The sequence below is a fragment of the Ochotona princeps genome, chromosome 32 (assembly GCF_030435755.1).
Source record: "Ochotona princeps isolate mOchPri1 chromosome 32, mOchPri1.hap1, whole genome shotgun sequence".
Classification (NCBI taxonomy): Eukaryota; Metazoa; Chordata; class Mammalia; order Lagomorpha; family Ochotonidae; genus Ochotona; species Ochotona princeps.
The window spans coordinates 12,245,411-12,272,932 of record NC_080863.1 but is presented as its reverse complement, the minus strand read 5'-3'; the positions used below and the strand labels follow the sequence as shown (position 1 = coordinate 12,272,932).

General features: G+C 44.2%; 1 protein-coding gene across 3 annotated transcripts in view; it reads left to right on the top strand.

The window, feature by feature from the left end:
• Window positions 1–27,522, top strand: part of CACNA2D1 (calcium voltage-gated channel auxiliary subunit alpha2delta 1) — a 378,401-nt gene that overhangs the window by 292,678 nt on the left and 58,201 nt on the right. For all 3 annotated transcript variants that reach the window (XM_058657498.1, XM_058657497.1, XM_058657496.1), the window contains exons 8-12: window positions 5,183–5,252; window positions 7,184–7,234; window positions 9,602–9,701; window positions 20,328–20,486; window positions 25,401–25,505. In XM_058657498.1, the coding sequence (XP_058513481.1) occupies window positions 5,183–5,252; window positions 7,184–7,234; window positions 9,602–9,701; window positions 20,328–20,486; window positions 25,401–25,505 (485 nt within the window). The remainder of the gene's footprint in view (window positions 1–5,182; window positions 5,253–7,183; window positions 7,235–9,601; window positions 9,702–20,327; window positions 20,487–25,400; window positions 25,506–27,522) is intronic.

Sequence of the window (27,522 nt, the reverse complement as noted above, 5' to 3'; positions counted from 1 at the left end):
TTTGACAGCCATTGGAGTAATGTGGGGTTGGCTGGAAGCATAAAGAACTCTAAATCATCCCTGAGTACCAGTTATGATACTATGGAATTCTGTAAGTTACAACTGTCTCTGCAGCTGACGTGGAATGCCCAAGGATCAGACGCTGGCCTGAGATCGACCTCCTTGTCCATTGTCCAGGGCAAAGAGGCCCTGGGAGCCACATTATAGGGACTTGCTAGAAAGTTCCAGCTCCTCTCTTTGGAAGTTCTTTCTGTTAAAATGATCCATGCGTCCTGCTGGTCATTAGATGTGGGGGATGAGGGCATTACAGGAGCCCAGGTCTGGAGCAGCTGAGTTTGCTGCAGAAGCCTTGGGGAGTCTGGGACACCTGCAGCTCTGAGAAGGCCCATCCGCTGCAGGAGGCAGGCAGCAGAAACCGCATGTGTGTGAGCACACGAAACAGCCAGTAAGCAAAAAATCGTTTTCTCACCCAGAGTCTGTTTTTGTATCATCTTCTGGCAAAACTTAACACTGTGCCTGCTAGGGAAAAAGATGTAAAAGATATTTAAAGATTCCAGCTCTGTTTTTAGAGAGCAAGGTAACAGGGCATTTGAAGTTGAAAAACTATAAATGTATAAGCAGCATAGTGCAGTGAGTGGAATATGATTGCTTGAGATTTTTAGTTGTGGGGCTGGTGCAATGGCTCAACAGGCTAATGCTTCACCTCCAACCTCCAGCATCTTACATGGGCGCCAGTTCATATCCGGACATCAGCTGCCTGCTTGTGACCTGTGAAAGCAGTGAAGGGTGCCCAGGTCCTGGGCACCCTGCACTCATGTGGGAGACCTGAAAGGGGCTCCAGGATCCTTCAGACTAGTTCAATTCTGGCCATTGCAGCTATTTGGGGAGTAAACCAGCAGATGGAAAATCTTTCTGTCTCCCTCCTTCTTTGTGTAAATCTGCCTTTCTATATTTAAAAAAAAAAGTTGTTATTCATTACTAAACTGTAACTCGAGGAGTCAGATTTTATGGAGAATAATGGAAAGAGAATCGATTTGTCTATCAGCATGGACATCATTCTAGATCTACTGTCAAAAAAAAAATGATGTTTTGATGCCACCGGCTCTCAGTTTCTTCAGATGCCAAGAATTAAAATGGAGTTACCATTTGAGACACACTGACTGTGTCTGTAGAAGGTTGTGGTAGGAGTACTATATTTAAACCCACTGTTTCATGTAAATGTAATTAGTCATATGAAAAGAATAAGTCATTTTATAAAATCACCCCTAATAACAGAGAGTCACAACCAAGAACGGGTTTAGGCGTGTAGATCGTTTTGACAGATTCTAATTGGCCATATTATTTTAGTTGGTTAAGAAACCTGACTGAGTAAAATCCTCTGTAACTTCCAAATTCCCTCAAGAAAAAAAAGGATGCAATAAATTGTGGCATATAAATCATATGAATTAGGCATTTCCCTAAGAATCATATAACTTAATCTGTTTTGACAGACTTTTTCCACATAAAATTATCATTGGTGCCAGTGGACTGCCATGCGAGGGCCAGAGATTCGTGCATGCGCTTAAGTCCTGGGCATGTAGGTAGGTAGGGTCCTAGGCCAGCATTGCTGGTGGGACTTGTCTGGGGACCCATGTGTGTGTTTGGGTCCCAGGCAGGTTGGCAGGGCCCCAGGCCAGCATGTCACCCAGCCAAAAGATTAGACTGGGGAACCTAGTGTGGGGGCTGTGGATTCTTCAGGGAAGGGGTTTGGGGGTACCGTTACAGGTGAGGAACGATTTCTAGGAGGATTCCCCTGAACAGACCACTGCCCTTGGAGGTAAATGAGGCTGCTGAGACCTGGTGGTTTGTAGGAGAGAAAGCAAGGAGCCTTTCTGTGTCAACTCATGTACCCATCCATGTGGGAGACTTGAGCTGGGCTAGTTAGCATCAGCCACCAGCCACTGGTACACACTAAAGCTAGCCGTGGAGAGCCTGCATGGCATGACTAGGCCACAGTACCCACCAGTAAGTGCCGGGACAGGAAGTGGATCATGTTGGCTGGGCCGTGACACTGACCAGCAGGTTAGAGAACCAGATCTGGAGGCAGAATCTGTGGAGGATATATGGGTTTACCCTTGTGGGACATGGTATCTGCTGGTTTATGTGACAGCTAGGAATAGTATCGGGCCAAGCGAGGCATGACCATAGAACTCACTGGTACTAATGGCAGCTGGGATTGGAACCAAGTCAGGCAGATCCAGGCTGCAGGTGCACCCAAGAATTGGGTGTGGGCCAGGCATCCACCAGAACACACAAAGGATAAATTTGGGGGGTGGACTACGCTGCATATGGGCCTAATACCCACTTGTAGGTGTGAGATCTGGGTCTTGAAGAGGTCCTGGTGGGGACAACTTAGTGAACTCCCCTAGCGGGCTGGCCGTAGCTCTGGCTGGTGAGCACATGAGTCAGGACTAGGTGTGGAACATATAGGGCAGGGCTGCTCCACTTATTGGCAGATGTGTAGATTGGCTCAGGGTGGTTACCTGGCAGGGCTGGTATAACACACTGGCATACCCAGGAGCTAGAATGGGGTGTGGGCCATGCCAGACTAAGCTGTTCTACCAACCACACTGCATTAGAGCCAGGGATGGGGCAGGTTGTGCAGAGCTGGGCTGCAGCACCCACCAGTGAAAGCTGGGGCTGGGAGCAAGTAAGACCAGATTAGGCTGCAGCATCTGATAGCAAGAACCAACATTTGGGGTAGGCCATTTCAGGCTGGGTTTGGGCAACCAATGATAAGTGCAAGCTCTGTATCTGAGGGGTGGGCCTGGTAGGGGAGCTAAGGGGATGTCCATGCTAGACTGTGGTTCCCAGTGGTGAGCGTGAGTACAGGGAATGGGGAAGGTCCCACTGAACCTGGCTACAACATCCCTAGGCATGTGCATTGGCTGGAACTCGGGGGTGTGCCAGAAAGGACTGGACTCTACCACCCTCTGGTGCTTGCAAACCCTCTGGTGTTTGTAGGACAGTCTGGGCTAGGCTGAGGCACCTGCTAATTCACATGAGAGCCATGTCTGGAGCTGGACCAGGTGTAGCTGGCTCTAGCACCCACCAGAGAAAGTTGGGACAAGTCTGGCAAGGCTATAGTACACACTGGTGAATGTCAGGATTGAATGAGGGCAAGATCAGGCTGAGCCAAACACCCACCAGTGTTTAAAAGAGCCTAAATGGGATGTGACACGAACCCGACTAGTCTGCTGTATATACTGGCATACAGAGGAACTGGGGCAGGTGTGCAGAAGGGTCAGGTCTGTGTTGGGCTGGGTTAGGGTGGGTGACAGAATTGATAGGTTTGCACAGGCATGGGGTTGGGGATAGAACTGACCAGGCAACTACAATCACCCGTGTACACATAGGATGATACCAGTAATGGGCTGAAACAGACCCTGTACTGTCTGGTACATGCAAGAGTTAGGTCTGGGGTCATCCCAGGTGATGTTGCCTGGGGCACTCCTCAATTAGAGCACTGGACTCAAAACTCCAGCCACAGGGAAGATCATAGGATGTGTGGTCCAACCTTGGAATGCATGTGTTGGGAATGGGCCTTCTCGGTTGCGAGGCCTATGTGGTGGATAACACGCCCAGGTGCATATGGGGGACAAGATGGCCATCTCATTTGGGCCTGCAGAGGATGGCGAGTGCATTAAGAGAAGATAAACAGAACAGGTTGGATAACTTTCCTGGCTGAGCTTTGGCAGCAAGTTTCTAGGTGAGTGGACACACTGGAGTGGACTGTGGAAGGATCTTCTCAACCAACAAAAACCAACAACCAACCAGCAACAAAAACCAACAACCAACCAGCAACAAAACCAACAACATCTCAGAACTATTAAAGCTACTCAGGCAATACCCATTGGAACCTTCTCTACATCCAGGTTTCTAAAATGACGTCAACTGGGCATTCCCCATCCCCGGATACTGATGTAACTTGGCAGCTGGCAATGCGTCCTTCCCCACACCTAGATAATACAGAAAAGGAAAATTGGGAGCATTTGTCCCATCCACCTTCCCCCACGCCTCGACCCTACCCACCCTGATCAGTATCCTCATGGGCACGCATCCTTATCCTCTATGTAAACCAGGTCAAATATTTGTAAAATAAGATTATCATAAATGTATCAGTGTTTATTCTTTCCATTAAACCCTGGGTGTGTATGAGTGTACACTTAAAGTTTGTATGGCATCTAATTAACATGAAGGTAGCCTTAGTTAGAATAACTATAATTACATTGAAGACTCATAATAAAATTAGACTAAGAACTCTTCTTGTTGCTGCAAATATGATAAAAGCTGTGAAACTTAAACAAGATTGTTCAGTCTGCCCTCAGACAATCCAGATAAATGTAGTTTTTCAATATCACATATATGAATATGAAGGGCAGGAAACCACGCTATGACATAACAAAAATCCAAGAAAAAAACAACAAATATATGGATTCCAAGGCACTATGGCATTTGATCAGAACAGAAGCCCAAGGATTGAATAGTTCAAAGCACTGTAAGTGTTGTTACTGGAGAGCAAAAAATATCTACGTTAACGCCCAGAAAACTCTCCACCTAAACATTGTTTTGAAGCTTTGTTCATTTTTTTATTGCAAAGTCCGATTTACAGAGAAGGAGAGACAGAGAAAGATCTTCCGTCCCCGGGCTCACTCCCCAAATAGCCACAATGGCTGGAGTTGAGTCGATCTGAAGCAGGAAGTAGGAGCTTCCTCTGGGTCTCCCACGTGGGCACAGAGTCCCTGGGCTTTGGGGCCGTCCTCGACTGCTTTCCTAGGCCACAAGCAGGAAGCTGGATGGGAAGTGGAGCTGCCGGGATTAGAACCGCTGCCTGTCTGGGATGGCAGCGGACGCAAGGCGAGGACTTTAGCCACTAGGCTACTGCCTTGGGCCCCTAAACATTGTTTCTGAAATGATGTGATGAGCAGGTTGAGCTTATGGTGACACGCTTAGGTGCTGATGTGGTGTTCTCCGTTTTTAAAAAGAGAAGAGCTGAGCACACGGGCCTGAGGTCTCCCACCGGCACATTGATACACATTAAGTCAAGTTGAAGTCAGTGACATTTCAGTGAGTGACACTGGTTTTTGTAGAGTACATCCGATATTTTGGTTTCATTTATTTCTTCTTCTTCTTCTTCTTTTAGCATCTCCTTGGGTTGATAATAGTAGAACTCCAAACAAGATTGACCTGTATGATGTGCGTAGGAGACCATGGTAAGCATTTTCAACCATGAAAACGCCAAAGAGAAAAGAGGGTTTTTTTTTTTTAATTAGAAATGGAGATCATTTTTAAATTAGCATTTTGTCCAGATAAATATTATCTATTTAATGTGTTCCATTGGTTATTTTCATACCTATAGCCGACGGCACAAGGCAGGCATGATTTCCAGGGGGGATGAGAATACGAATTGTTGACGTGAGATACCCCCAATGCTCTTCCTTCAGTCTCAGCCATAAATCTCTCTTAGCTGGTGAGGATTTCCATTGAAAGGCTGCCCACTGGCTGGGAGTTCTGAGCACCAAGATTAGATGGACCCCAGGATAGTTCGCCTTTGGCAGTGAACTAATGAGCACTGGCCCCAAGGTAAGAGCTGCCCCCACTACCTTTATCTAGCTTAGGTTTATTTTTTTTCCCCCCAAGGAAAGTTGTATCTCTCTGCTGAAGCAACTCATTCCCCTAACTCAAAACTTTACAAATTTGTAATTGTACTCACGGAGAGATAAGCATTAGTTTCTTCTTAGAATTAATTCTGTTGTGTTTGTCTTTATTGTTATTGACTTTCCTGCGTAGAAATACATTTTTCCATTCAATATTTATTTACTTACTTTGAAAGTCAGAATTACAGAGAGGGAGGAATAGACAGGGAAAACAAGAGACTCGAACCTGTGTCCGTAAGGGATGCTGGCTCTAAGGCGGAGGCTTAGCGTGCTACACTACAGTGTCCGCCCCATGCAGGTCTTTTTAATGAGTTCTCACTATAATCAGCATAGTTCTTTGTACTGTGCTGTTTTTATATCAGTGCCTTTGAATGAGGTCCTTAATATCATTTGGGTTTTTTTAAGAAACAAGATTTATTTATTTTTATTGGAAAGGCAGATTTACAAAGAGAAGGAGAGAAGAAAGAAAAATGTTCCATCTCTGGTTCATTCCCCATGTGGCTGCCATGGCTGGAGCTGAGCCATCTGAAGCCAGGAGCCTTAGTACCATTTAAAAGAATGCCATATAACTCAGTTAAGAAAAACCCTTACTCTTGGACAATATCTGTTATTTCTTGCTTTCTGATGGGATTCAGTCCAATTTTAACAAGCACATTTAAAGGAGAAATTTACAACGTTAAGTCTCATTCACCACGGATGTTAACCATCAAAGTGGCAGGTTGCATTTTTGTTCGTATTACTCCAGAATGTCCTTGGTTGTTGCACGCAGGCAAGGACTGCTCATGATTAGGGCTCAGGATTTGATGGTCTGGGGAGAAAATTAGAAGTTAACGCCCACTCAGGAGAAGCAGTTGGTATCCTGACCTCTTCATTTCTCATTAAGAAGCCGACGAGGTGCAGTGTGAACAGGCAGACAGGAAGTAGCTGTGCGTTTACAGGAATGCACCTGTAGCTCTTGTTAGTTCACTGTCTTATAGAGAAACAAGGGTGGGTGCACATTTTTAAACTGTGCCCTGCCTTATCAGCATGTATGCCTGGGTAGATTCTGTCAGTGCCTCGTGCTGTCTGGGTACCAACTGATCAGTTACTTGGCAGGCTTCTTAGAAGTAAGATTTGATGTGCAAAAGGCCCCGGATGAATATGGAGAAAGGCCAGCAGGTATAGCTCTGTGTGTTGGGACATACAGGTTCGAATCAGGCTCGGACCAAGCAACACGCCTATTCTCACGGATTTCATGATCTCTAATGTTCTTATCAATTTGTTGTGTCATTCCGTTGTTTTTGTATGTTCTTAAGCCATTTGCTTTTCACACTTTAGAATACGACAAGTTGGTTGCTACTTCAACTGACTTCAATCCCATGACACTTCTGTCTCCAGAGAAAGGCGTCCCTGCTAGGAAAATGCCTTACCTCCTGGAAATATCAGTTTAACAAATGTTCATGCATGATAATTTGCAAGAGAAAAACGTGTTTCGCTGTTTGTTTCAGGTACATCCAGGGTGCTGCGTCCCCTAAAGATATGCTTATCCTGGTGGATGTGTGAGTACTGAACTATTCCATATTTATACAAGGTGCAAATGGGAAGATAAACAAATAACAGTCATATATTTAGACTAAAAATTCTTTGCTATGCGAAAAAGACCCTCTAATATAATTAGCTTGACTTTTATATGCATTAAAAAGCCATAGAGCAAAGCAAATTAAAATACCAATAGAATAGAAAGAATGTACATTAGTATGGAATCTAACATCCAGATATTTGGAAAGATCCTTTGTTTCTGATTTTGCTTTATATTCTGAACAATATCAAAGCACAAGATTGCTAAAACCGAGCAATTCTTTCTACAAAGCAGAAGTAGAATCATTTAGCTGGCAGCTGGTCATTCATGATTCAGTTAACCTGTAGGAATTTGATCACAAAAGAAATAAATATTAAATATCAGTACCAAGATTTTTTTTAAGCAAAGCATTGATATGAGACAAGTCCCAAGACTTTACAATGGTCAATTCAATTATGTGTTTCAATGGTTCAAGCTAACTATATGAGCTTATGAGTGTACCTTTCTAATAAGGATGAATGCGCAAAAATAGAACATTGAAAAAGTTATATTCTGTTATGGAGGCTTTGTTTTTTCAGTGGTGTCATCAGAGAATTAAAATATAAAGTATAGCCACTCCGAGAGTTTAAAAAAAAAAAAAGTACATTATTATACAAACTTTTGCTTCACTGGAAAACACAAAATACGATGATTTGTAGGCAAATGTTATCACAAGAAAATATCAACATTTGGATTTTCTTCAGCCTGATCTGAAATTAAAAAGTTCAATTTGCTTGTCAGAAAAAAAAAATCTAGCTTGAGAGAGTTTGCTGCGTGCTACAATGTTGTGTTTTGTTTGTTAGACGTCGCATTAGCCATGTGTGGCCATTATTAAATGATTCAAGGTCTTTTATCAGAAGCTAAGCCATGCTATTTGTCTTGCGTTTCAATCTAGATGATAATATAATCATTCTGTTGGGTGAATGGTAACTTCCAGAAATAAATCACTTTCTGAAAATCAAAGGCATATCCTTGGACTGAAAATATGTGAAGAAGTTGAAGTACCGTATTTGCAGGAATGAGGGGCAAAATAGAGGAGGCAGGAGAGGAACTCAGAGCCTCAATTCATTTATTCAAAGGAAGAGCTCTGAGCTGGCTAACTGCTGACATGCACACGGAGTGGACACGTGACTGTTAGCAAGAACGCAGTTCTGGGCTGAGTTTCCATAGCAGAAGCCAGCCAGGGGCCACTGGGGGAGGCCATTGCTAATCTGGCTTATATGGGCTTTATTCTTTTCTAAAATTCAAAAAAAAAATGTTTTGTTAAGTGTTCAGCGTCAAGGGGGAAGCTGTGTTGGGACAGGGGGCAGGATAGTTGAGGATATTTGGAGACAGGGAGCTGAGATTTCCTGCTTCCGTTTCTTGAGCTGATATTTACAAAAGCTAGCAAGAGAAAGACACTCCTGCAGGAGCAGAGGTCACATTGCTGGTTCCTAAACTGGTCTCCTGACTGAGCAGGCTCCGGGCGGTAGTTACACTGGCTGAATAAAGTGGTGGGGGATGTGTCACCATGCAACAGGATCTGGGCTTATGTAGGCAGGGAACCAAACTAAACCTAAAACAAAGTTATCTGTGCTCCATCACATTGAAAGAAATTTTCTCCACTGACTTCTACGTGCAGTGGCATAATGAAGAGACAAAGATAATTAAGACATCGTCTCTGACCTCACGGCTAATTCAAACACATCATGGCGACACAACGCCATTCTTGGCCGACTAAAAACAATGGGAGAAATGAATGGACAGAAAGTGTCACGCAGCTCTTAAGCTTTTATCATTGCAGTTACAAACGCGTATGTAGTAAAAAAAAAAAAAAAAAGCAGGAATTCTGCTCATTTCTACATTATCAATAAATACTTCCTTCTAATCGCATTTATTTTTGATATGTTGACTGCTCAATACCATGTCAATTGATTCCATAATGATGTTAATTGTTGCAGATGGTATATTAGTGCTTTTATTTGACCGGGAAGATACTCTGCTGACTCCGCCCTCAGACCAGAGAGGGTCTTCCCAATAAGTAGTTGGACTTGTCTGGACTATGGGATGTTGGACTCTATGCTTGGCAAATTCTTGCAGGGAGGGAATTTCAACTAAACTTGAACTATGGTCATGCAGCGGGGTGGAGGGACCCACCATGGGGGGAGGGTGGGGGGGAGAATCCCAGATTCTATGTAATTACAACACAATGTAATTAATGAATAAATGTAATAAAATAAATAAATAAATAAATAAATACTTCCTTCTACTGATTTTTTTTTGGTGACATGCGTGGTAACGGGTGTGGCCCCATTTGTCTCCCTCACAGAAGTGGAAGTGTCAGTGGGCTGACGCTCAAGCTCATCCGAACGTCCGTGTCCGAGATGCTGGAGACCCTCTCTGATGACGACTTTGTGAATGTGGCTTCTGTGAGTACAAAAAGACTGCTTCCTGCCACGTCTGTCTTCTCTTAACTCTTCTATTCTTAACTAGAAAGGACTGAATTCTGATGCCCAGGAAACAAATCCGTGTTGCATTGTCTCTATATAGTTCCTCCTGGTTTCCCACCAGAATGGCAGAGGTCTGAGGATTTGGGCTCTCCTCTGTTGCCTGTCAAGACACGTTAGTAGAAACCTGATGGGGAATCGGGGCACCTGGACACAACCTAGTACATCTAAGGGGATGCAGGTGGCGGCTTAACTCTATGTCACAACACGGGCCCTGTCGTGTCTCATTTTGACTCCTGGAATTTACAGCAAATATCCCATTTGCTGATGGACATGGTTTCCTATCTGAGATACAGATATCCCAGACGTGTTTGTCGAGAAGGAGGCATTTGTGGTGAGGATATTTCTGGATTGAACAATAATGACAATGGATCTGTGTCTGAAATCGCTTGAGAGGAAGAAATTGAAGCTGGTGGTTTGTGATGGATTTACTGCCTTCCCTGGAAGAATAACCAAAGGGTAACAAGACAGTAGAGCTGGTATCATCCCCTGTCAGCCGCAGCTCCAGGTAGTGAGACTAATGGCACTGAATAACAGGAAGGAAGTTCGGATCTAGAAAGCGTTCGATGGGATGTTCTTGGGCAAGGGTGGCTATGAGGAACAGGACTGAACACCTTCCCAGGCATGAACCCCTCAAAGCAAGATCTTATAGATGTATTCTCCAAGGGATACACCGCAGGTATTCCATAGCGTAAATACTGACTTCACTCTACATGCGCCAAAGGACATAGCTAACATAGGAAGGAGAGGCGAGAGCCATCTTTTCTATCCAGTTTGTCAGTACGCCGGCATTACTACTTACATCTCTGGTTTGTGTCACCCTGATTTTTACGATCTGATTCCGTGTGTCGGCTTACAGTCATTTCAGCAAAGCACAAAGAAGAAAAATGTAGTGGTGGATCTCTAATAAGATGATCGAGAAAGACATTGAGGCAAAAGCATCGATGTGATTGTTGACAAAGTATTTTCTCCGACCCAAATGCAGAGAAACGCTTCCAAACGTATTCAATGCTTCCAAACGTATTCAACGCTTCCAAACGTATTCACCGCTTCCAAACGTATTCAATGCTTCCAAACGTATTCAACGCTGATTTGAGAAATCTAGTGAAATGTGTCTGGAACTAAGGGACGTTAACTATGGTTAATGTTTCCATCTGACTTTTTCCCAGAGAGAACCTCGCTCATTGGTTCAGGTGTAAGGAGTTTATTTGGAAGCACTTCGAAAAGAGTTGAGGGTGAGGCAGAAGAAGGAAGGAAGCCAAAACACTCAAGGATTTATTCTGTGGGGTCATTCAGGAAGCTTCTACAACATTCACTTCCGAGTTATCCTACTGAAAACTCCCAACTCAGAGCTGGATCCCAGCCACATGTGAGCAGAGCCAATTGTGGCCACAAGAGGGAGCACCGGGAAAAAGAAAGTCTAGGCGTGTGTCGTGGAGGGGTGGCCAGTGTCCGCCCTACCCAATCAATGATGCGGGACGAAGAAGACCTAGTGACAACTTTGCAATGAATGAACAAGGTGCGACATCTTGATGGTGTGTTGGCTTAGCTTAGAACCGAGGTCATCGTCATCTACAGTGCTCTTTATTTTCTCCAACAGCCCTCTTCCCTTGTGAGCTCTTACAATGAGGCCTTGATAGGTGGGACGACCAAAATATTGATGTCAGGAGTCTATGGATCGATGCTTTGAGTACTCGCTCAAACAGTTATCACATCACCCAACGTGCAAGGCTGGAGTGAGTCTTCTGAGCCAGTGCCTTGTCCCCTGTCCCCATTATGTCACCACAAACCCCCATGATAATCCCCTGCTCAGTGGGAGAACTGGGCACTCTCGGTAGAATGACTTTATTTTGCTTGCATACCAGTTTGTTAGCATGAAAAACCCCTAGCGCCTCGGTAGTAACTAGGGACTTAGTTTCAGTGAAATTTTTCTGGAACCTGGTCTGAGTACCCGCCTCACAGCCTTCCTCTTCCTACACGCTTGGCACGCAAATGCATTTCTGTGAAACCAACAGTTGCAAGGACTGGAGGTATGGATTCCCACGTGGATCATTCTGGGTTATGGAGAAAGGGTACGTTGCCACGTCTCCCCCTTGGGTTCCTTCTGAGACGTGGCATTATACGGATGCCACTGTATGGAACCTTTGCCACTGGCCGAAGCTGCTGCAAAAGCTAGGTAATCCCCAATGGGATTACCCATCCATCTGTTCAATGTCTCTGTAAGGAATTCTCTCTAGTGAATGATGATGGGGGTCCACAGTGTTATGGGCGTCAAAGCAGGAAGCTCCTTCATTGGTGTGGCTTGAATGCAGGAGCTGAAACCTACGGGTAAGGGGAGTGGTTGTCGCAAGAACTGGGAGCAGCTTTGATTTGATGTAACATTATCGCAAAAGCTGAGAAGAAAAAAACTTCAAAAACTCAGCCAGATTTTTTTTCCTGAAAAGGTAAACAATTTTAGGTGATTGGAAGTGATTGTATAACTCCAGATGTAGTCTTGCCGTTCAGACACTATAAACAGGATTTAAAGCAAGTTCTTCGCTTTTTCTCACGTTTTCACTCCATTTAGTCATAAGCCATTGGTCATTTCTAATGTACTTTGAAATGTTGTGGAAAATGCAATTAAGTTTATTTCGGTGCAACAAGTATTGATATTTATGCTGATGTAGCTTATGAGACATTTTCCATGAACTTTTTAAGGGTGTCTTGTGGTAGATTGAGCATTTATTTTTTTCCCCCCCCACAGGGTTCAGGTGGACAAAAACTTCTCAAAAATATTTTCTTGTCACTCATTTAGTCTTCAGAACGACACTGTAATAAAGATAGCTGGCAGATATTATAGACCAAAGACAGGTAGCAATGAATCTAGAAACTTCTCCAAGGGAGAAAAAAGGCTTATGGCACCTGTTACTTTCTACTGTGAATCTGGTTTTAGCCAGAGTATCATAAGACAAGCTTCGAGAAAAAAAAGTGTAGTATGCTTATTAATTTGATAGTCACAGCTGATAAACTGGAATAAAGAGATGGTAAAACGGGCCTGGCGGCGTGGTTTAGCGGCTTAAGTCCTCGCCTTGAAAGCCTCGGGATCCCATATGGGCGCCGGTTCTAATCCCGGCAGCTCCACTTCCCATCCAGCTCCCTGCTTGTGGCCTCGGAGGGCAGTCGAGGACGGCCCAATGCATTGGGACCCTGCACTCGCGTGGGAGACCCGGAAGAGGTTCCTGGTTCCTGGCTTCAGATCGGCGCGCATCGGCCCATTGCGGCTCACTTGGGGAGTGAATTATCGGATGGAAGATCTTCCTCTCTCTCTCTCCTCTTCTCTGTGTATATCTGGCTGTAATAAAAAATGAATAAATCTTTAAAAAAATAAGAGATGGCAAAACAAGATGAACATGTTAGTTTATGTGAGTAAAGAGAGGTGCTTCTTTTAAATATAATACTTTCTAAAAGCAGAGTGATGCTTATTTCATTGGAGAGAGTCTACAAGGCAGTATTCCACAGTTGGGCTGACATAAAGGCTGTATGAATTAATTACCCTTAATTGTAGTCACAGCAGGCACCTGGACATTACTGCACCTGGTCTACCTTTTGCCTGCACCGTCCCTGTTTTGTTTTACGTCCAATACCATAAATCTATTGCTTTGATTGGACTTTATATACTCTTTCACTTAAGCAAGATCCATTTAGTGTCAACCACATTCTTTTTGTATAATGTAAAAGAATTGTCTCAGCCTTATTTGCCATTGTATTTTATTTGGGCGTGTAAGTGGCTTCAATGGACACATTTACATAGAATTCATTCTCAGGCCCCATTTCGGGAAGAGAAGAAGGCACGTTGTAATTTTGTCTTAACCAGATCCGGTCCTTCTCATGAAACGTGGACTTAATGATTTAATGACATGGGTGCTGTCAGTATTTCTCTAAGAATGCCCACCGAGGAAGCCATGGGAAGGGTCTAGAGCTGATTGTGTTAGGGGGAGGACCCAAGGAAAATGTCTGTTGGTGACAAACTAACATGGATAGCATTGCGGTGAGACCGCGTATTTTCTTCCATAATAATGTGATCGCATTCTGCGTTTCTGACGAAGGACCTTGGAATCAGCATTCTTTCTGGAAGCTTCTCTACTCCTGGTCCGTCTACAAAACTGTCACATTTTCCATTTTTAACAAGTGAGCAAACACGTAATTCTTTACAGTGCCTTTGCTGATGTGTGCCTGTTGATAGAAGAGTTTCTTTACAAACACTTTTTCTAGTTTTTATAGATTCTAGCCACTGAGCAACAACTTTAAACATGCCAGTCTGTGAGTGTGCGTGTAAACGAAGTTTCTGGCGCTCTCTGGAAGGGGCAGAGGCCAGCTGTCGTCATGTAAGCGCAAGGGTTTGCTCATTTGGGGGTTCTTTCCTGGAACACAGCTCCCTGCCTGCTCAGGTGACCCCTTGGACTCCCTCCTCTGGCCCTGCCGTAACTGGGCCTTGGGGAACTCCAGCTGTCGCTATGGAATATCAAATCCCTCCTGCTCTGATGAGAAGGACTTGCATTTATCCTTCTGTTAGCTAGGAAACAGTAGGAGACTTAATTTCTTTTACTGAGACTAAAAATCTCAGAGTATTTTTCTTCATCTGATCTTTTGGATGTATGTTTTCTCTTTTCTCCCGGATTAGGGTTAGATGCGCTGGGAGTGCGCTGGCTTTATGTTAACGTTACTGTGTCTACTGGCCTGCTAACCCAAAGTTGCCCTTCTTGGATCGACGTTACTTCTGGCCAACCATAGCAGGTGCTAATGAAGATGTCAGGGCTTTGTCTTAACTTCTGAGCTGATTGTTTGAGCTAAGGAGAACAAACATCTCTCATCCAGCTGGAATGTTCTCCAGGTGTCCTCAACAGCTGTGGACCTGGGGGGCGGACCTGGGAGGCTGGGGTGGGGACAGTGCAGCTCTCCCGTATTGGAGCGGGGGACTGGGAGTAGGCGGGGACAGGAACCCAACTGTTGAGAAGTAACTTGTTACCTCCTGGGGTCTGCATGGACAGAGAGCTGGGATCCGGAGCCATAGCTGGGAGCTGAACTCCGGCACCCTGTGCGAACATCTTAACTGAGCGTTTCAGCACTGCATCCAAGGTCTGCCGCTGGATGGCAGCATTTGTAACAAATGTGGATTCGTGAGCGCTCATCTTTTTGGCCTTGCCGTTGCTGTGTTTTGTTCAATAAGGGCAAAATTCCCATGTGCTCAGTTTTAACTAGGATCCACCTAAGGATGTATTGATTGGCTGCGAACCACGGTGTTGTTAAAAAGGAATAGATCAAACGCTCTACAGTTGTTTGACTATTTCAGTTAAATTTTTCCTTTGGAAGCTGGCATTCAGATGTCCACAGGGTCATGAGAAAAGGTATCTGTACGAGAAATAATACTGAGAAGATCATTGCGTCTTGAGAATCGGGGAGTGAGAAAGAATGTACCTCCTATTTCCAGATGGTCAAATGCTTTATTAAAAGATAGTTGAGAATGTATGAATGGCAGGCAGGGTTGAACAGCATGCTGAGAAACGAGTTTCCCAAGCTCCTCTATCCGGTCTCCTCCTAGTGGCAGGTGTCACGCACACTGGTGGGTCCTTGGCCCTGACAGACTTAATCTGCCTTCTGTCCTGGCAGGAGCAGTGGCCTTGCCCAGCCAGCCCCCACCCATTCCAGTTCTTATTTTTAGGCATTCCAAGCCCAGCCACACCTGATCCACACCCAAATAGAATCACGTGATTCAGTGGGTGCCAAGACCTAGTCAAGCCTGTCCTGTACCCACCCTGGCTCTCATGAGCACCAGTGGGACCCCAGTCTGGCACACCCATGCTGATGGACACTGCAGCCATGTCCAGCCCAGATCGCCACCCCCATTGCAGCCATCACACTCACCAGTGGGAAGCACAACCACTACCAGGGTGTCCCCTTAGCTCCCCAACCAGGCCTATTCCTGGCCACAGAGTTTGTGTATGGCGGCGGTTGCTCTGACCCAGCCTAGCATATAGCCTATTCCCTTTCCTGGCCTCTGCCATTTGAGCTTGAGCTTGACCTGCCCCAGCCTGCCCCTTATCCCAAGCCTTGGCGTGTGCTGCAGTTTCCTCCTGCCCAGACTGCCCCCATCCCTGCCTCATGCAAACCAGTTGGAATAAAGGCCTAGCCTGCATAACCCACACTCCAGCCTGGCTCCTGCAGCTGCCAGTGGGCTAAGATTGGCATGGCCTTGCCTGGTCACTCCCCTCCAGAGCCAACCCACACAATTGCTGAAGGGTCAAGCCTGACTAATACCTAGGCCTGAATCCCATGTGTTTCAGCAGGTGTTCTGGGCCACCAGGGAAGTTTCCCGAGTTTCCCCTCCAGGCCAACTCCCAGACCCAGATCTCACATATGGCATTGGGTACTAGGCCCTTACCCGGCATTGTCAGCCTCCGCTCTGTCCCAAACTTTGTATAAGCTGGCGGGTTTTGTGGGCCAGCCTGCGCCTCACAGTAGAGACATCTCAGCTATAGAGATCTATCCTCATTCTTAAGTTACTATAAGGAATGGATCACGAAGCCTTAATTATTCCACAAAAGGGGAAACTGGCTGTTTGTACACTCACGCAGCTGAGTTATTGTCATCTCAGAGTACTATGGACAATACACTGTACCATGACTGAATACCAAGACAGAAGGCAAGCCAAATGAAACAAACTGTGAAACCAAACACAGATTATTTAGCATAAGTTATAAATGAGTACTTATCATGGCTGGCCAGGTGGCATCAGAGGCCAGTCCTCCGCCTGCTGGTGCTGACATGCTGTGTGGGCGCCGGTTTGTGTCCCGGCTGCTCTACTTCCGATCCAGCTCCCTGCTTATGGCCTGAGGAGCCAGCAGGAGACGGCCCAAGTCCCTGTGTCCCCCATGGGAGACCCAGAGGAAGCTCCTGCCTTTGGATCGGCCCAGCTCTGGCTGCTGCAGCCGTTTGAGGAGTCAACCGGTGGATGGAAAATCTTTCTGTCTCTTCTCTTTGTAACATCTGCCTTTAAACATCAATGAATCTTAAAACTGAAAACATACACAACTTCCCCACTTTAAAAAACTATGTAACTAAGTGAGTGTTTATCTGATTGGCGATTGACTGATTTTCCTGGAATTATTTTATGACCATGTAAAAGGAACGGGCTTCTGGCCTGGGACGATCTAGGGTTTAGTTCTCCGTCTTCCACCTGTGAGATCCGGGCTGTTTGATGGCCTCCTAGCTGCAGGTGCTTTGGAGGGCGAACCGAAGGATGTGAGCCGTGGGGGGGGGGGGTCTGTGTGTTCCCTCCCCCCCCCCGCTTCTCTTCTTATGTAATTAATGAATGAAAGTCAGAATAGGTTCATAGATTCGAATTTTAATGTCAGCTTTCATTTTAATGTCAGATTCAGAATAATCATGTTTTATATATCTCCTAGTGTCCAAATCTCATGTGGAAGATGCTAAAATAAACTGCAGAAGTATTTTCGGGGAGTGACTGTGGGGAATATATACATGAGATTTAAATAGAATTGGACTCCTTTATTTTCCTGCATTGCCATCTGGTGGCCAAAGTCTGGATAGCATCTGACACAGTAATTTGCCTTATTTGCACAATTTTATTTAGCTTAATTTACTTCATTAACTTACATTAAGTATATCTTATATAACGTAAGGGTATACTGTTTTATTCTAATTATATATTGTGAAATGAATTTATGGGTGTGTTTCATTAAGCAAAGATACCACATTCCAAAACATGGAGGTCTAGATTTCCAATTTGCTTTATCAAACATCCACACAGCTTGAGCCCCAAATCTTGCACCCTATTTGTCTTCTATCAGAGAAGGAAGGGAAGCAGAACTTTAATACATGCTTCAGAAATCATTTAGATATTAAAGAAACACTCAAAAGCCAAGGAGTTAATTATATGATGCCCCATTTTACCCTTTAATAACTGTGACAGCTAATCATTACGCTAAGTAACCTTAGCGTGTCTGCCTTTGTAAAAATTCAGAGTCCATGCAGAGGGACCAGCTTTGGGGTGCGGGGAGAAACTCCAGGGCCGGCTGATGGGTCAGGATTCAGTGGGCCACTTCTTGGTCTTGGAGGTACTGAGACATGACCCCACCAGGATTTCATTTGTTCGAAGTTTTAGTGTGTCTAAGGTAGAATTGTGTGATCCCCACCTTCCTTTGGCGGGGGGGATGCTTGGCAGTAGTTCCCGTCCTGGACAAAGGATGGTTTCTGGGGAACCTGATGACCCTTTGACTTGTGGTGGGCTTTAATGCCATGTCCCCCATCAGAACCACTGGGTGAGGGAGCCCAGTAGCCTAGAGGCTAAAGTCCTCACCTTGCAAACACCGGCATCCTACTAGGGCACTGGTTCTAATCCCGGCAACTCTGCTTCCCATTTCAACTCCCTGCTTGTGGCCTGAGGAAACAGTCGAGGATGGCCCAAAGCCTTGGGACCCTGCATCCGCGTGGGAGACTCGGGTGAAGCTCCAGTCTCCTGGCTTCAGATTGGCTCAGCTGCAGCAGCTGCAGCCATTTGGGGAGTGAATCACTGGACAGAAGATCTTCCTCTCTGTCTCTCTTCTTCTCTGTGTATCTGACTTTCCAATAAAAATAAACAAAATCTTTATATATATATATATAAATATAAATTATATAAATAATTATATATTTATAATAAAGGTATAATATATATTTACACATATACACTTCTTATTAAATTATTATCATCATTCTATGATGCAGTTCTATATGCCCTGGGATTTCGCCTGCCCACCTCCCCCCCGCACACACCGAATTCCCCTATGTTATAGCATAGTTCTTCATCAACAGTCGCATGTTCATCATTGCGGGCATGGACAATAGCAGAGAGTCCAGCAGTGAAGACACAGCCAATAGTTTCATTAGTAGTTCATCTTTGATCTGGAAGTAGAGACGCACACTACACTATATCCTCACATCCGGACACGACAGTCTCCATGACACAGTCACCTCACATCCCCCTTAAGTGAAAACCCACAATGCAAAATCAACAACAGGAGGAAAAATAGAAATTTACAACACCAAGAAGTTCTCGAATGGTTTCGATAGTACAACGGTCCTGAATTGCTGGCAAATCCGCCCCTCTGATCATGATGAAATCTCTCCCTAATCCACCAGCTGCTATAGTCCACCTTAGTGTCTCCATCTGCCCAGATCTTCACTGCCAATGTTTGACTGGGCTTCGTTCATCATTTTCTTCTGTCCTCCATCCTCTGCCATGGTACCAGGTGTCCTCAGGAGGCTCCAATGTCCTGCCATAATCCTCCATGTACATTTGGATAAGTAATTCTCTAAAAAAAAGAACTGCTGGTTGAACTGATTTTGTATCCCAGCCGAAACCTTCAGAACGGAAGTGGATACGTTCTTTACAAAACCAAGAGTTAGGTTTACTGGATCAGGTCACTGGACAATTGATCTTGGCGTGGATATGTCTTCTGGTTGAACGCATGCCACCCGACGGTGATACGTAGTTTAGTATTTGGAAGATTTCCTTTTTGTTTTGGAAACTCTGAACTGCACTCGTCCTGGCTAGCCTACACGAAACGAACATTCAAAGTCTGCCTGCATTATTTACAGAATTTTGTTTTACAACTTATTAGTGGATGACTAATGAATTAGGGATCCATTCTGATTTCACGGTGAGTACAGGATACAGCTCATTTAGCATTTACTTTGTGCCGGGCTAGGCCAGCTGTCCCACTCATCTTCATTGGAGGTTTTTAACAGCGTTTTAACCACAGAGGAAGGAGGTTGACCTGGAAGGCTTGCTGCCTTGATCTTGCATCGAACTTGCTTGGGGAGTCACATGGTTGGATTTGATGTGGTACAAGTGTCCCATCTTAATGTCAGCCAGCCAGTGTCTTGATCTAGAAGCAACAGTGTGGTCCACGGACAGAAATCAGTATATGGCTCTCTCGGGGACACCTTGAAGCACAGCAGTCCTGTGACCTTGGACCATTGCCCGACTGCAGATCCTCACCCACAGGCCTTGAACTTGGTCTTGAACTTACACCCATTCGCAGACCATTGCCTGTGGAGTTTGACCTTGACTCTGGCATCAACAGCCTGTGAACTCAGGATTCCGGACACAGTCTATCCTGTTCTTCCACATCAAGTCACAGTGCTGGCAATTGAAATGTGAAACTCCTCCCGTAAGCCTTCTGGGCAAGCATCCTGAGCGGACATCTCGAAGTATTTCTGGATTTGAAATCTGTTTCATTGCTTTCGGAGTTTTACTTCCTGCGTGCTCATCAACTTTTAAAAACGAGGCTATACTTTATGTAGCTCAAATCTCAAGTTGGTGAGGGAGAAAAACCAGGCCACAGGAATGCAAGGGACAGGCAGGATGGGCTAGGGCCACGGGTGACAAGGACTTCTGTGTCTTGGCGCCGTATTGGAATCCATTCGCTCTGGTTGGTTTTAATGTTCACTCGCATACATGCTTCTTTCATTTCTTTTTCTTCTTCTTCTTTTTTTAATCTTTTACAGTTTAACAGCAATGCTCAAGATGTAAGCTGTTTTCAGCACCTTGTCCAAGCAAATGTAAGGAACAAGAAAGTGTTGAAAGACGCAGTGAATAATATCACGGCGAAGGGAATCACAGATTATAAGAAGGGATTTAGTTTTGCTTTTGAGCAGCTGCTTAATGTAAGTATCCATTCTATGTTGTTTTGTTTGATTACTGAATGATTAGAGTTGAATTTCCAAACCACTCTGTAGGGTTGGACCACAGTGCTGTTTCTCATTTGCTTAGAAAAGAAGGCAGTGGTCACGCATTTAGGGAATAGAAATCGTGCCACCATTTTTGTTTTTTAACTCCCAAATTCAAACATAACGCAAAAAAATACGGTTTTTCTGCTGCTGTAAGATATTTGATTCCCATACTATATGTCAGCTGCTCATTTCATTGACTTTGGAATGAGCCCTGGGGAATTCGCCCAGATGTACCATCACTTCCTTTCCTTGTCTCCGTTACTGCGGCCCCGAAAGGGGCACTCCGCAGTCACCAGCTAATTACTGGAGCTATGTGAAAATCAGACACCTGCTTTGGGTGTTGCTGTGCAGAAAGGTCTACATATGAAGTCGATAGGATGATAAACCCCAGAATGGAAATTCCATTCTTGGGGAGGGTTGCCCTGCACCATCATGCGAATCTACGGGGTGTGTGTGTGTGTGTGTGTGTGTGTGTGTGTGTGTATGCTAGAGCAGCCTGGAGAAAGGGTTCTCACTGCTCTGTGAAAATAGGAGCAGCGTGCCATCTCCTTAGAAATGAGATTCGGAGCAAAGAGCCAGATGAGGGAGGACAGAGTGGACGAAATACAGAGGCAGGAGACAGCGCGTCGCATGGAAGGTCGCATGGTTTGGCGGGACCCGGCACACAAGCAATGTAGGAGCCGAGGTGGAACAGACTGGCCGGGGGGTTGGGGTGTGAGTTTGTAAGATGTTCAGACACAACAGTTCAAGGCCTGAGCGTGACGCTGCTCCTGGAGGAAGTGCCCTGGAGGCCCCTGTGTGCAGACGGAAGGGGAGAGAGCCCACGTGGTGGCATGGCAGCTGACTGGATGGATGGTGCTGGGAGGAGATTAGGTGACCCCAACTTCCCTGAACTGGACGGGGACCCAGAGAGAGGGAACATGGGACAGAAAACAGCTCAACTTTCCCTGTGCTTAGATATGGATAATGTAATATTTGCACATGTGTGTGCGATCATGCTGTTTAATACGTACCAGTTGATATACGAGTAAAAAGCAGAAAAACAGAGATACTCAACATAGCTGTCTTATGGAAAAAGAATTCTATTTTTCAAAGAATATTGTTTCTTCCTTCATAAAAATGGAAAGCTTAAAACTTGGAAATTAGGCAATTACATTGAGATTTCTTTGTCCTCTAACAAAGGAATCTAAAGTATTTTTTTTTAATTAATTAACAGTTCTTTCATTCTGAGTCAAGAGTCGAGTTTTCTGGGTCTTGGCCTTGTAATTTCTTCTCCTCTGCAATGTTAGGTTGTCTCTCTTCATTCCCACTTGTTCAGGTCTCTGTTGTTAGATGATCAAGGGCTGATTTCGGAGTCTTCCTCACTGTGTAGGCCACGCCAAATCCCAGGCTCATTACTGGCTGCCGATAAAATATACCTTCATTCCCAGCTTGGGTCCTTGCAATGCTTATCTCTAAGATCATTAGAGCAAATTAAATATGGGAGTATCATTTAGTCCCTCGAAAAGCAGTATTCAAGTAGCACTTATTTTTATTTGAAAGGCTGAGTAACAGAGAGAGAGATCTTTCGCCTACTGATTCACTCCCCAAATGCCGCCCCCCAAAAAAACTGGGGCCAGCACCAGGTTCCAGGTAGGAGCCAGGAATTCCAACTTGCTCTTCCACATCAATGGCAGGGACCTAAGTACTTGTGCCATCCTCTTATGCTTCCCAGGGTTCCCATTAGCAGAACGCTGGGTCAAAAGGAGAAGTAGGTCTCATTTCCGGTCACTGACTCATAGGCAGGCATCCAAACCCGCCATTGAACCTCTTGTACTACAATGCTGGCCCCTCCACAGTAAAGGATACGAGAAGGTATGAGCCTTCAGGTGGCACCTTATACCCCTACACCGGAGCAGCTGGGTTTGAATCTCAGACCCAGAGCCTGCTCCCCTTCAGTATACAGTGGTGATCGCTAAGGGACAATGCCCCAGAGCCTGACTCCAGCTTCCCTCCAGTATATAGTGCTGATGGCTAAGTGAGGTGCCCCAGAGCCTGACTCCAGCTCCCCTCCAGTATACAGTGCTGATGGCTAAGTGAGGTGCCCCAGAGCCTGACTCCAGCTCCCCTCCAGTATACAGTGCTGATGGCTGAATTCACGAAGCCCCAGAGAAACTGGCTCTCATAAATGAAGAGTTACTTCTTTCTAGGTTTCAACCCAGAGAAAGATGGAATGATGAAGATACCGAAAGATCTTTCCAAGGAGGACCAGCCAGACTCTGTTCCTATATTTTAATTTAGAGGGTTTTTAAAATAGCACCACCACAAATGACGTATACACGAAGTACAGCTGCCATGGCTAAATCCATGGCTGTACCATCCCGCTGTGCTAAAGACTATCACTTCATCCGTTCGTTTCGTTATTTTCCAATTCTTACTAGTCAATTTGAAGCGCGTATGAATTCTCTTTCATGCATTCTTCAATATCTTACATAATTTAGTGTCCATCATTTACTTTGATACCTCTGATGATTCTTTTAAGTAAATCATTTCGATTTAGCATCCAGAAAAAATGATACATCTTAAAAAAAAACTATAACTTTGAAAAGATTTTTATTTCATTTGAAAGGTAGAATACAGAGCGAGAAGGAGACAGAGGGAGGGAAAGAGAGAAGAAAAAAGGACAATGGCCAAGGTTGAGCCAAGCCATAGCCCGAAACAGGCAGTGACTTAATCCACGGAGCCAACAGTGCAATATCTGTATTAGATTAATTTAAGTGATTAAAAGCCAGTGGGGTCCATCGTTTGTGGCTGTGGGATTGTCTAGACAATTGCTCTAAAGCTTGCTGTGACATATTTCAGTCTTGCTCTAGGTCTGAGAAGGCACGCTAACTCATGTTACAAAGTTTCCCAGAGTTGCATTTTTGTGTGTGGCCTTATGATGATCTCCCCTGAGCAAAGTTATTGTTTGATTTACATAAATGTGCAGATTCTAAACAAGGTCTAGTATGCCACTTATATGGAGACTTGCGTTCGTCATTATAACATCTCCAAAACTTAGAAAGATAAAACCATGTCCTGTGGGGAAAAAAAACTTACTTTCTCATGCTTATAAAATAATCCTTTCAGTACATAATAATTGACCCACTTTTCCATGCAGATCAAAAGGGCAGGTCATCACAGAATTACCATTAATAAAGGGATTCTGCAGGTCCTTTATGAAAATATTTGGATTCCAACTTTGTAACTTTGTGTATAATCAAACTTGGAGATGGGTGTCTTCGAATTTAGAGATGGTACTTGAATGTGCCAAGTAATATTCACAGTGCTTCATTGACTAGCTTGTATTGCCTGTATTCTAATGGCCTATTCAGTAAGGGGGAATAATAGGAAACAGGATCTTTTCATCAATAGGGTAAAATGTTGTCTTCCTTCGTATTTCCAACAGAGAATGGGTGTATGTACTTTGAGAAGATAGAGTATAGAGATCTTCAATGAGCTTCAAAACCAAAGGAGAATTCATGATGTTTTAAAATAAAAAAAACATTGGTCATTTCAAGGCCAATGCTGTTCTGTTCCATGTAGTCCCCATAATCCCATGGGGCTCTTGGGCATTTAGAATGTACTTGCGCTCAACGAAAATGTGTGCAAACATTAACATACACACTGTGGTTGGAAGAAATTATGGAAAAATGCATATTATCTCAATGGTTTTTTAAGTTGATCTCACATTCATTTGATAAACAGTTTGGATGACAGCTGAATGAATATATAGTATGCGAGTTAATTTGTTACTACCCTCTGTAAGGCGACTATGAGAAAATTAAAAATTCCACGTAAGGGTCACATTCAGTTTTGGACAGCACCGAGCTGGAGATTGACATTTCAAAGCAGCAGAGCGTTCAGAAACCAGTGAGATTTCTGTTCCCAGCGTTTCACTAAACACATTTACAACAAAAAGAAAAGCCAACATCACCGTTTGAAGACCGCACACAATCCTGCCTTGTGAATGAGTTGTTCATTTTAATGGCCTTCCGTGCTAATCCATCCTCCTCTTAAATCCCTCTCTTTGGGGGGACCTTGAAGTTTACAAGGACTAATCATGGTAGCTGAGCCTCTGTGGGTGTGAAGGAGGGAGGTTGGAGGGTGTCCTGGGAGCCGGTTGCAGCTCTGACAAAGGAGTGGCAAGGCTTAGCGAGTGTGGCCATGCAAGGCGAACAAAACGGAACGAACAGGAAGGAGAGAAATGTGCCAGAAATATATTGAAAATCTTTATGAAAGGGCTTGCACATTTTTGATTAATATCATTTCTTTGCTTTGGATAGAGAATTATAGGAACGAAAGGTTTCCATGATAATCACTTATTCGTGTAAAATGCATTAATTCATTAATCATTGAGAGAGGCCGATGTGTCAGGGCATCTTGTAGCTAGGGAAACAACATGGAAAAGAATATCTCTAAGTTTCGAGCTTACATTCTATTATCAAAAACCCACGTAAAGAAATAAAACATGTGCCAAAGGCAAGAGGGTAAAACGTGTTGAAGAAATTGCAGTCTGAAGGGCTGTTGAAATTTTAAATCTCTTTGTGACGGAGGATCTTCCCTGAGATAATGACATTTGATATGAAACCTCGGAGGAGTGAGATACTGAGGGGAGGCCCTTAGAAATGGGGGAGGGAGAGGAAGAGGGGAGACGAGGGTGTCAGGGGAGGTGGGGACAGGACTGAGCTGGGGACCAGCTCTTAGAAAGCGCGTACTGAGCAGGTGGTTCCGTGAATCGCAGCTGCGCATCCTCTTTGTACATGACTTTATACGCACTGTCTTTTATTACGGATGACACAGCAATGACCATTTTTATTCTTTCAACAGTATAATGTGTCCAGGGCTAACTGCAACAAGATTATCATGCTGTTCACAGATGGGGGAGAAGAGAGAGCCCAAGAGATATTCGCCAAATATAATAAAGACAAAAAAGTGAGTGCAACTCGGTGCTTTGATTATATTCATCTCAGTGATTTTTTTTTAAGGGATGGTAATGGTGAAGACGATTGTTGATTGCTAGTACTAGTGTCCTGATTATAGTTCCATACATCATAGATCAGACAGCAGCAGCTGAAATAGAAAACAAATATATTTGTATGAATTCACAAGAACAATGTAACTAGCATCATCACAAATTATTTGGACCAGTAAGACCTATCTGGCTTTTATGTAGATTGAATTGTGTGTGTGTGTGTATGTGTGTGTGTGTGTATATTTTACAAGCAATAAAATCAGAAGACAACGGTAAAATAGAAACGAATCAGCTTTTCCCAGGTAAACTTGATTACATCATTTTCATGAGTAAAGATGGTCATCATAATCAAATTTCCAAAGCTCATGGAAAATTCCCTACAATATTCCTTGGTAGACCGACCAAATAAAAACAAAACAAAACGAAACAAAAACAAGCAAGCAAACAAACCAACAAAAAAAAACCAATTTACAACAGGAGAAATTGTGTTCTCCCTGGAAGACTGACTCAAGAAATGTTGGAAAACAAATCCTTTCCTACTGTTTTAGCGCTGCTGTTCCAGGTAAGCCGGAAAGAACAGGATTTTAGGGTGTGAAGGAATTGGTCGGAGTGGAATATATCAGCTTCGATCACAACTAAGAATGTCTTTTATAATAACCCTGCCCATCAGGGTCGGACTGACCCTTGGCCTGGTGTAACAGGGCAGTGGTTCTCACCCAGCTCCCTTAAAGCACCAAGGATCCAATTCAAATAAATAATGGGAAATTCAAGCCATTACTTAGGGTTCAAAATGTTAACTAAGAGTATGTATTTCTTCATGAGCATCAACCAGAGGGTAAAATACTCACCTGCTTCGTTGTTTTGAGAGTTTCTTGTGCCCAAATATTGGTTCTAATGGATTCTTTGGTATGTGTTTGAGGGACACATGTGGACCCAGTATGTGTTTAAAAAAAAAAAAAAGAATATGATTTAATCTTGTCAAATGGTTTGGCAGAAGAACTAGGGTCTGTCTCTCGCTTCTCTTGCTCACTGTTGCCTGTGTCTGATAAAAGATTGATGTGCAATATACGCAATGGACCGTACAGCTCAGTAGCAACAGAGTCGCCCCACAAACTTAATCATTTAGGCCCATGTCTCACCTACCCATTTATCCAAAGAATATACAGAAATGGCTGACAGACATATTTTTTAAAAAAATACTTCAGCATTACTGGTCATTAGGGAAACGCACGCCAAAGCCACAAAGATATATCGCCCCAAGGCTGTCAGCATGGCTTTTATCAGAAGCCAGAGAAGTGTTTAAAAAGGTAACGGAGCAGTGACACTCACTAGTGTCAGAATAGTACAAAAATACAAAACTAAAAAGTCCAAATGGTACAACTGCTGTGGAAAACAGTATGGAGCTTTTTCAAGGAATTCCAATGTAGAACTCGCACACACTCCAGCAGCGTCACTTCCGATTGTCCACAGAAGCAGTGACGTCGGGACTTTGAGGGTGATCTGTGTGTTTGCGGAAGCACCATTCAAAAGGTGCCATCTACGGAAACAGACTACATACTCATGGGCAGGTGACGCGCTGTGCACATGCGCTGAAATGTGACCGTCCAAAGAAGGAAACTGTGCAAAATACAACAGCAGGGATGAAACTTGAAGGCACTCCAGGAAATAGGCCGCCTCAGACACACACATGAATAATGGCATGTTTGCACTTATACACGGTATCTGATATCGCTAAGCTCATACAATCCAAGAAGCAATTGGTAGCTACCAGCCGCTGGGGAGATAGAAATGAAAAATTATTAATCACCGGCAATCAAGTTGCAACTATGCAAGATAAATATGCCCCAGAAATGTGTAGGACGTTGTTCTGATAAAAATGACAAAAAATGTGTGGAGGATGAATTTCATGTTCATCGCTCTTATCCTGATACAATGAATTAGAGGAAAAAAAAAAAAAAAGACACGGAAAAACCCACG